This window comes from Manihot esculenta, chromosome 2, assembly GCF_001659605.2.
Source record: "Manihot esculenta cultivar AM560-2 chromosome 2, M.esculenta_v8, whole genome shotgun sequence".
NCBI classification, from domain to species: Eukaryota; Viridiplantae; Streptophyta; class Magnoliopsida; order Malpighiales; family Euphorbiaceae; genus Manihot; species Manihot esculenta.
The window spans coordinates 11057122-11067995 of NC_035162.2; the positions used below are offsets into that span (position 1 = coordinate 11057122).

The 10874-nt window shown below is 35.3% G+C and overlaps 1 protein-coding gene across 1 annotated transcript; it reads left to right on the forward strand.

Moving 5' to 3' along the window:
* Positions 1 to 785: 785 nt before the first annotated feature.
* Positions 786 to 10561, forward strand: LOC110609604 (CLP protease regulatory subunit CLPX1, mitochondrial). Its single transcript, XM_021749307.2, has 15 exons — positions 786 to 1766; positions 2317 to 2378; positions 4272 to 4372; positions 5235 to 5314; positions 5552 to 5602; positions 6332 to 6406; positions 6522 to 6599; positions 6849 to 6905; positions 8017 to 8087; positions 8188 to 8287; positions 8409 to 8513; positions 8876 to 8938; positions 9139 to 9261; positions 10007 to 10162; positions 10248 to 10561. The coding sequence occupies exons 1-15, from the start codon at positions 1227 to 1229 to the stop codon at positions 10317 to 10319; spliced, it is 1734 nt and encodes a 577-aa protein (XP_021604999.1). The 5' UTR covers positions 786 to 1226; the 3' UTR covers positions 10320 to 10561.
* The last annotated feature ends 313 nt before the right edge of the window (positions 10562 to 10874 follow it).

A 10874-nucleotide genomic window follows, 5' to 3' on the forward strand; every position in this document is an offset into this window, starting at 1 on the left:
AACTTGTAAATATAGGATATTGAATGTTTGTCTGAGTCTACTTTGAATTTTTTTTGGGTCTTTGAGACTCTTATTTTCTTTAGTGTAATGGCTGGCAGTGCATCTGATTATTGGGTCTTCAACGATATTAAGAGAGAGTTAGCAACAGATTGTGTCTGTTTGTCGACGCCCTGACTGTTTTGTTCTGCATCATTTATGTAGTTTGATTTCTTGGTTTCTTTGAAGGATTTTATTTTATTTGAGAGTGGTTTTGTGGTTTTGATATTCTAATTTTTTTAGATTTTGTTTTTCCTTCTGCTGAGTCACGCTTTGTCGAAGGATTGCAAATTAGAGACTTTTGGCATCAGAATGTAGTTAGTTTTATAGTGATAGCGATAGTAAGTTTTGAAATTTTGATTGACCTATTTCTAAGTAATTGTTTAGTAGGACGAGAAAGGTCCCTCTGTGATTTATTTTCATCGTACTCGATAAATTTTAAAATTCAATTATTATTTTATAGTTTGATTATTGTATTTTATGACTTGTGAAAATAGCAATATACATAAATCGATGGTGTCATATGTCTTAAATTTAAATTGGATTCTGTTAATAGTGAATTGGGCTATGTATGTTGAAGATTCTGTTTTCTTTTTGTGCTTTAATCGGATGAGCTCTTAATGCAATGAGATGATTACATAATAAGAAAGTAAAAAATAGACCCAACATGGCTCGGGTATAAAATAATAATCTTTCCAAATCGATGGGCGCCGCCTTTTCTTTTGTAGTTCGCTCCGAGATGATTTGCACGGTTCCTGAATTTTGGCACTGAGCCAATCAGCCCGCCACCGTTCACTTTTTTTGACCAGTATTTTTCTAAAAGACACGATGTCGTTTGGAGCACACCTAACTCAAAGCAGCGGATTTTCTCGAAAGCTCACGCCATTTTGGACTGGCAGCGCTTAGCCAGAATAGATATTTCTCTGTAGTACATTGTGTGTTCATTCTGGACTTCTGGCTAATATCCCTGTTTTTCTTTTCTTTTTTTTTTTTTTAATTATCTATAAAATTTCTCTACCCTCTCACTATAATGATAAAGTCTAGGATATGCCCGCTTAAATTCACCTCCAGATGTCTCAAATCCCTCTAGCAATTTCCATTTTGACCCATTTATGAGCCCTTAATTCTCCATTATTCTGACCTTCATTTTACCTCGCTTTGTGTTACTTTCCCGCGTTAATTTCGACACCATGGCTGCTCTTCTCAGATCGAAAACTTCCAAGGAAACGGCTTCTCTTAGAGCCTCTCAATTCAGAAACTTTTTACTCAATTACATGTTCGCGGGTGGCATGTCTACCTGTTACTCTACGCATCGAAGAAGCTTGGATGACTACTTCGGCAACTCTCCCTCTCACTCCACCGCTTTCAACCCCGTCTCGCTGCGCGGTGAATTCTTTGAGAAGGGTACTCAATTATTGGATAATAGGAGAAGTGGCCGTGATTCGAGTAAGGATTTTGGTAGAAATTGGACCGAGAAATTGAATGGTAGTGATAGTGGGTCCAATTATGGGGATCCGCCAGAGGTGTGGCAACCTCCGGGAGATGGGATTGCCACAGTTCGGGTAAACGGAGCCTCAATGGATGTAGTTCGTGGAGGTAGAGGTGGGTCTGGGTCGAATTCGAAAGATGGGTGCTGGGGTGGATCCAATTTGGGTAATAATTTTCCAACGCCAAAAGAGATCTGTAAGGGACTGGATAAATTTGTGATTGGACAAGAACGCGCTAAAAAGGTGATTTTCCTTCTTGTTTGGTTGATTGCTTATGATTAAATGTATTGGTTTTGTCTTTAAAATGCTTATACAAGTAGCACACTGTTGGTTCCCTCACGATATGTGATTGATTTAAGTTTGGTAAATTTTGTTTTGACTATGTTGTTTAAGAAAAAGTTTGCAATTCGTTTAGTTGTTCCTTTTCTTTTTCTTGCACGTAATTTATTTTTAAATGTTCGGATAGAAAGTTTTTGGTTATGCTGCCTGGATTTTTTAGCATACCAATAGAGATGTGCTTCTGTGCATCGGTAGAAACTTTTATTACTGCCTTTTAACAGAAATGCTTAGAACGACACAATGCTTATAAAAAAATTGCATTTTTTGGTTTCTTTTGTTACTACTTTTTTGGAAAGAAACCTGCCTGTATTTGAACTTTGTTCATAAGTTATGATGTAGATTGTGCAAGACACAGCCACTTCTCTGCCTTGTATTAACATTTCTTTTGTTATATTTTTCCATATCTTCTACATCCTTAATATTGTTTATTTCTAATTTAATGTATTCTATACAGGTGCTTTCTGTTGCAGTTTACAATCACTACAAGAGAATCTATCATGATTCCATTCAGAAGTGGTCAGTTATACATCTTCACCATATGCACACCTTCTTCTGTTCCCTTTTTCCTTTGTCATGTCATGTGCGAACAATAGGGGATTTGTAGGTGAAACTCAGTTGGGCATGAAGCACAGTCTAACATTGTTCAACTATTTGTGTGACCAATTTTCCCACTATTCTGATCATCTCATTAAACTGTGAACTAGCTGAATGGCATAGCAATGTGCGCATTCTTAAGGTTGATTGTCAGTGTTGATAAATTGCCAGTAGTATGTGTTTTGCCTTCTTCTTCTCATGCTGGCTTAAGAAAAGAGAATAGTGCAGGATATTTAGCAGTTAAATCTTCTTCTTTTTCTCCATTTCGTCCTATTTCAAATGTCTTAAGGTTTTTGCACGAAAATTAAGAAAATAATTGGATAACTGCATTTATATAAAAAAAAAAACTAGTAATTGACATGAATACCCATTTTATAAGGAATGTAGAAAGGTGATAAGGAAGAAATAAATGCATTGGAGATGATAATAAACAAGGGTTAACTTGGGAAAAAAAAAGCTTCCTTAATTTTCTAAAATGGCAAATAAAGTAGGACCAGAAAACAAAATCTAAAACAACACTTGAAATGAGATGGAGAGAGTAGTTCAAAAGAGCAGTGAGGTGGGCAGGGATGGATAGATGACTTAGTGTGTCAGCAAGCTATTCCCAGATCTGCAGAAGTATCATTGTTGTTAAAGGCTTATTAGGTGCCAGGTATTGCACTTCTATCATGCTCGAGTGGGCACCCTTAATGAGGCCTACGCACACCTTTTTCCAGGCACACCTCTAATAAATTTTGTCTGCAACCATTTCTTTTTTTTTCTTTTCTATTTACTTGATCCTATTTTTCATCCATGACATTGATATGAGGTTGAGGATTGGTTTAAAGCTATGTAATGCACCTAGTTCAAGCAACCCCAAAAAAAAAAAGGAATGGAGACAAGGACTAAATAGGTACTGGGACATTTTCAGTTTAAATTAGCACTCAATAAAAATATTGGACCACAAAAAGAAGATAAAAATTTTGCCGCAAATAGGCTGTATACAATCTCCTTCACCTAGTTTCCTCTCTCCGATCTCCTTTATTCTTCATTTAGGCTGTCTTTTTTCTCTTTTCCTTTTTTCCTATATCCTCTCTTTTTTGTTATGTTCGTCTTCTTCACCCATCTTCTCTCCCCTTTATTGTCTACTCTTCCTCCTTCTTGTCCCCTTGTTTTCTTTCCCTTCTATTCACGTGTTACCGTTGTTTCTTACTCATTATAACTAATAAGATATGTACAAAACTTCTTTTTGTTTCAAATATGAATTTTAATACTTTTGTCTTCCTTTGTTTTTCTCTTTTAGTATGGAACTTAGCTTCTTCTAATTATAGCAGTAATATTTCCATAAGATACTAGATGGAACACATTCTTGTTAGGATTTTTACTACTTATTAATTGTCCTGTGAGTATGTGATGTTGATGTTGTATTTTCTTGCAAATTTTATTTCTTTGTATATCACCTTTCTTTTTGATTTGTTATTAGCTACACTCAGGTGATTGTTTCTTTCCTTCACCTACCCTCTCAGGCAGGCCTCTGGCCCTTCCTCCTATAATAAGAGGATATTAGCCATATTAGAACAATTGGGATTTTTTGGGAGATTGGGTGCAGTTACTAATTCATGATCTGGCATGTACAGAATGACCAACCCTATTGTGCCTTTCTGCTGTTTCAACCCTAAGAGGCTGCAGAAGGGTCTGTTGGACCACAGGGTCAATAGTAAACAACTAAGAATGTGCATGCATAGTGTTGAGTCACAATATCTCCACTAATGATGTTCATCACTTGAGTTGTTGATTTTTGACTTCTAACATGTTTATTACACCTTGGGTCATTAGGTCTGCAGGAGATTCAGGGAACAACAAAACAGAAGCTATAGATGATGATGGAGTGGAACTTGAGAAAAGTAACATTCTTCTAATGGGACCAACAGGCTCAGGTGATTTATCATTATTCCTATTATGATTGTTTATATTCTCTTACTTTTAATCATTGTTTTCAGAAATTAAAATTTTCCGTTTAACCTAGAAATCTAGAGGTTTCATTATTTTGTGATTGTGAGTTTCTTGGGTGCATATACTCCTGTTTATGTGCTGTATCGAAAAGAATATATACTCTTCTTCCTAGACCTGGATGAATAGATACTAATGTCAGCTTCTTTATTTTTATTACTTTTTAACTGATTGAGTGAATTTTAGAGTCAGATATCCATCTTCCTGCTTTTGATGTTATAGTTTTGTCTTCACTAATACCTGTTAAATTTTCATATTGGTTTGGTAAAGCAGTAACATATTACGTACCCCTTATAAAGCTTGGGCATTTTTTCTCCCTTGAGTTAGCTTTTGGGTGAGTTAGACTTGTCTCATTCTCTTTAGGTGGTATTAGGTTTCTGCATTCAATATTGGGCCTTCTATGAGTGTGAAAGTGTTTGGTCCTAGATGTGAGGTGGTGTGTGAAATTCGCACTTTGGATTGGGATAAGAGTAATGGGCCCCTTATAAAGTCTTGGCACTCCTCCCCCCTAGTTATCTTAGGGTGAGTTAGGCCAAGCCTGTTTTCTTAAGAATATCGAAATAATGATTGTGGACGTTCTACATGCATTATGCCCATATGTGCTGCCATTTCTTTCTTTCATTGCTTGTTTATTTAATTTCACTATGTCCTTTAAGTGGCCTTGTTCTCATTTTAGTACAGATTGTGGGGTAACAAAAATTTTATACATATATATGTAGGTCTGTTTGATTAAGGTGACTCTGTTACTGGTCTCACTTCTTTGCTTTTTTGATGTCATTTCAAGGACAGGGAAGACATTACTTGCCAAAACCTTGGCACGGTTTGTCAATGTTCCTTTTGTTATTGCAGATGCAACTACTTTAACTCAGGCAAGTTTGTGGCAGTCATTTGTTTACTGTTGTGATATTTTATGATTTTTACTGCTTATGGTTTTATCTCATCTTTTTGTGAATTTTGTTCAAAGATTTAGTCGAGTTATTTAACTATAATAATGTGATTTACGACATTTGTCCTCTTTTTTCATTTATGTAAAGTGAGTACTAATATATAAGCATTAGATATTTATTATGACGAGTAATTTTATGTTCTATGAAAATGGTGTGCAGGCAGGATATGTAGGGGAAGATGTAGAGTCCATATTGGGCAAGCTGCTACTGGTAACTTCATATGACCCTAAGTTCCCCTTGTGTTTCAAGTGTTACTATATTGTCAAAAATTCATGCCCTTGACTATGAAGTTTATTCTATGCCATTTGGGATGTCTTATCATCTTATGGAGTGTTTGCTGGATCATTGTATCTTGTTTTAAAATTATTAGCTAAAACTCTATGATATTTTCTTATATGGTGCATAACTGCATGTAGTGGACAAAGCTGCTTGCTCTTTCAGTTTTTGATCATGCATGAAAATGAAATATGGTTTTCACAGCCTCTCTGCAAATGGCTGGGGGATGCTGCACAAAATAGCCTACCCTCCCCTGGCCCTTGGAAATTCTGGTGCATTGGAGAGCGACCCTCACACACTTACCAAAAGAGAATAGTGGAACCATTTTATACACTCCAAAACTGTAAAAATGGGGTCCTAGTTTTAGAAAATGATTGATTAGGAATCATGACCATTGGTTTAAAACCCACTTTAAAGAAGGCAAAATCGATTGTGGAAAAAAAATAGTCACAGTGTCTGTTGCTCTTATTAGTGGTATGTAATCAGTGATTTCCTGACTAGCATGTGAAAATTTCTGCAAGGCTGTTGCACCTTTATTAGTTGTTATGTACAACAATAACATGAGTATGTTGAACTTTGAATAATTATTTGGACTATGAAGTAACTGCCCCCATTGAGCACAAGTGGTGCTCACATTTTCTTCATTTCTTTTTCGTATCTCAGGCTGCTGACTATAATGTGGCAGCTGCCCAGCAGGGCATTGTATACATCGATGAAGTTGACAAGATCACAAAAAAGGTTTTTTGCGCCATTTACTCTCAAGTCGCATGTTTTTTGCTCCCTTCTGTTCATTACTTTTTTTCCTTTCTTTTGGAAAAAAAAATGCTTCATGTATCATTTTCTCAATTTGCAGGCTGAGAGTGTTAACATTAGCAGAGATGTATCAGGTGAGGGTGTTCAGCAGGCATTGTTAAAAATGCTCGAGGGAACGGTACGTTCTTCTTTGTGTAAACTATAGGAACATTTTTAGTGAGTTATTATTTATCATTCCATTGGCATTATGATGCCCCCGTGATGCAATTGAAACAGCCATCTGACCTATTTGTGTTAAATGTTTCTTTGAGTTAGCAGATTAGACAAAATTTCAACCCATAGTCATAGATGAAAACCTTTTCAATTATTTTTTTTGGGTGAATTTATGGATTCACGAAATTGCATCATGATCCATTGCTTGATTTAGGTTGTCAATGTTCCTGAGAAGGGAGGCCGAAAGCATCCAAGAGGTGACAATATTCAGGTAAGATAGCCCATAACATTTGGTTTTGATTGTTTGACGGATTATAGTTTTAGGTTGCAATCATGTTTGACTGATGAATGCATTTAAATTTTTCTATGTTTAAGAGAGGGTGGGGACTTGATAAGTTTTAATAATGAACCTACTATATATTGTAAAAAAATTATCAATCAATCATCTATAAATTGAAGCATAAACACAATTAATCTAAGACATTTTATTAAATATGTTGGAAGACAAAAATAAGAAACAAATATTTTCTTAAAAAAAGAAATTCGTATTATAAGTTTATAACTATAACAACAGTCTCATTTATGAAAAGATCCAACTCTTAAATTACAAAATATTTGAATTCAGCTAAAATGATTATTATTTTTTAAGATAATCATCTAAAATGTAAATTTCATCCAACAAAAATGAAGTTGAAAATTATGATAACTAAGTTTTAAGAAGTTGGTCAAAAAAGTAAATAAAGTAAAGAGAGACAAAAAAAAGTACATTAACCACTTAGCAATTCAATTATTTTGGCGTACCAAAATCTAGAATAGAAATAATTGAGTACATAAAGCTATTACAAATTTTAAACCATGTATACTTTTAGCTTTATTTTTAATCTCACCATTTTTCATTCTCCCTTTTTCTTATTTTGTTGTTCATCTTTATTTTTAATTTTTTAGTTATGGAGTACTCAAGACAAATATTTACACTAAATATTTAGTTGTTGTTATTTAGTTTACTTCCAAATATCCTTTTAGCAAAATAATATTTTAAAGCTATAAATTTATTATTGTTGTTGTTATTATTTAGAGTGACTTATGTCCATATTTATGTGCCCCTAATTTTAAAGTTAAAACTTCACTATTATAACTTATAATTTTTTTTTAACAAAAAATAATTGGGTACCATATATACATAGGTCTGCCCCTTTAAGGAAATTTTTATTTCCAATAACAAAGGATACTATTGCATTCCTAAAATCACTTGCAGGAATTCAAATTTTATGAGAAAGTGATTAAAAAATAAGAATGTCAACTTCTGGTTACCAATAGCTCCATATAGCATTTGTTTCTTATATGCCTTCATTCCCTCTTTCTTGATTTATGTTTTTTTACAGATGGATACAAAGGATATACTCTTCATTTGTGGAGGTGCGTTTGTTGACTTGGATAAAACTATTTCAGAAAGGTTTGCCACTAGAAAAACTACAATCAATTTGTCCTAGAGGGGAAACAATATGAACCCATCTTTAAAATAGAAAATGACGATGTGTTTGCATTTATTACAGGCGCCAAGATTCTTCCATTGGATTTGGTGCGCCTGTACGTGCAAACATGAGGATGGGTACTGTTACTAGTGCTGCTGTGACATCATCATTATTGGAGACTGTAAGTTTACAACAGTCTTCAATCAACAAGTAACAGCTGATGGCTTTCATTTCTTTTCTTTTTCTTCACTCATGTCAGCTTTCTGATGTTCATACACTGTATGAATTCTCATCTTTGGCAGGTTGAAAGTAGTGATCTTATTTCATATGGTTTGATACCTGAATTTGTTGGAAGATTTCCCATCCTTGTGAGCTTGTCAGCTCTTACTGAGGATCAGCTTGTCCAGGTAATATAGAAATAATTTATGCATCTTCTTGTTAGATGCTGCTATATTCTTGATGAAATCATGGAGAAAGTTGAAATTGATTAATAATATAATTTATTAAACCGGCATCATGATGAGAGAGTTTAATGCTCATATTACAAGACCCTGGTGATATGTTATCTCTACATGGATACAAGTTCAGATGGAGCTTGTTAAGTGGTCAAGATTTGCTGTTACTGGGGATTGGTTTTTCATGGAAATCGTTTAATTGTTGTACTTGGCACTATTTGTTTGGACTCCTAAAAGAAATACTGAAGTCCTTACAAGTCTAAATCAGTATGGTTTTTTATATTGTGCTATTGATGGCTAATAATGTTTTGTAGGTTCTAATAGAGCCAAAAAATGCCCTTGGGAAGCAATATAAGAAGATGTTTCAAATGAATGATGTAAGTGCCTTTTTGATGCTTAGTGCCTTTTTGATGCTTCTCTCTTTTCCAAAATCCGCATCTACTTCGTCCATGCTATCTATCTATGCCTATTTATGTGAGATTTTGTTAGTTCTTTGTCAAATTCTCTTTTTACATGCTTGCTCATAGAATGTGATTATTTTTGGGCCACGGTTCACTTTTTCATTTTCTTCTTTCAGGTTAAGTTACATTTCACAGAAAATGCTTTCAGACTAATTGCTAAAAAAGCAATAAAGAAAAATACTGGCGCTCGAGGGTTGCGGTCCATACTTGAAACTATCTTGATGGATGCCATGTATGAGGTATGTTACTTCTTCCCTGTTTTTGGAATATTCCTAATTTTGGTGGAAAACTTGCCTGTAGGGTTACAACTATGTGACTAATGTTGAAGGATGGGATGGTTAGGTGAATGATACAAAATGAATACTACATGTCCGTACGAGTCATTTGAGCCATGGCGCAAAACTAATACCGCATGTCATTTTGAGCCATAACATGTTAAGAATACAAGGACCTGTAGTGGCACACACAAGGTGTTTTCAGCAACATTCTTGCAAACCTAGGATCCTGTTGCTTGCCAATTTATGTAGTAGGATGTGCCCCCAAGGATCTCACAGGTTGAAAATTAATTCTTGGCATTTGGTGGGGGTTATCAAATGGAGTGGACTAATGGTGACTCTGATGGGGGCTGAAAAGGAGAAGACTCCTGTTAGATGTGCATTTTGTGTACTGTGAAATTGCTATTTACCTCTGGACAGTTAGGAATTGGGTTTTTGATTTAGTTAGTTGGGTAAAGTTTCTCATGCTGCTTGAAGAACATATTTTCCCCACTTTTGACCTAGGAACTAGTCATTGTTTATCTTTTTGTAGTCGATATCTTTCTTCTATTCTTTTCCCAAAACCATGTCAATCTCCTGATCTGCCAATAATGGATGCATCTTTTACTTGACGATCTATTTTTTTTTTCCCGCTCATTTCACAGTTAAAAATAATACCCAGATCACCATTATCAGATAATGCAACTTCTATCTTTTAATTTTTGTGTAGATACCTGATGTTAGAACAGGTGAAGATATTATAGATGCTGTTGTAGTTGATGAGGAATCAGTAGGAGCCGAGGGACCTGGAACTGGAGCCAAGATCCTATACGGCAAGGGTGCATTGGATCGTTATCTTTCCAAACACAAATCAAAGAATTTAGAGGTGCGTACCGGACATCTTTTGATGAGTAAAATCTTTACTGAAATCTGGTCCACATTCTTACTAACACATTAAATGGTGTTTGTAGACAAGTGCCGACGGGTCTGATGGAGAACCAGAGCCAGAAACAGAGGTTTCCTCCATAGTTGCTAGCATGTAATCTGTTGATCTTATGTGTAGCTTTATCCATGTACATAATAATAGCTCCACATTAATTTAATAAATTTAAAAGATGCAATTACAACACAGTGTCGATTCCTTGGAACTGTGCAGAACTTGAATTCAATAAGCAGCATATTATAATTGTACATGTATTAGTCACGTGGCCTCCCCATTGGTGAGCTTAGCATACCTTGTTTTGATTTTTATTTTGGGAGAAATGTTATATTAGTTATTACGGAACTCGGCGACCATTCAAAGTTTGGTTTGGAGCAAACAGTTTCACATTTTGATCTGATTTGTCTCGGTGCTCACTGTTTCTCTGGCGTTGTAGCTTAATTTCTTGATGAGCATCATTTATTTCTGCATGTGCCTTTACAACTGTTGTTCAAAATTGTGGTGGTGGTTAGCGTAATTTTTAGAGGAACAATCATTGCCTGCTATTTGGTCCCCGCCACCGATGGGTTTAGTGAAGATGAACAGTGAGGCTGAGGCGGGCCTCGGGGTGGCTTTTAGGGTGTGCCTCTAAAGGTATGGCTGCTGAATGGACTGTTGA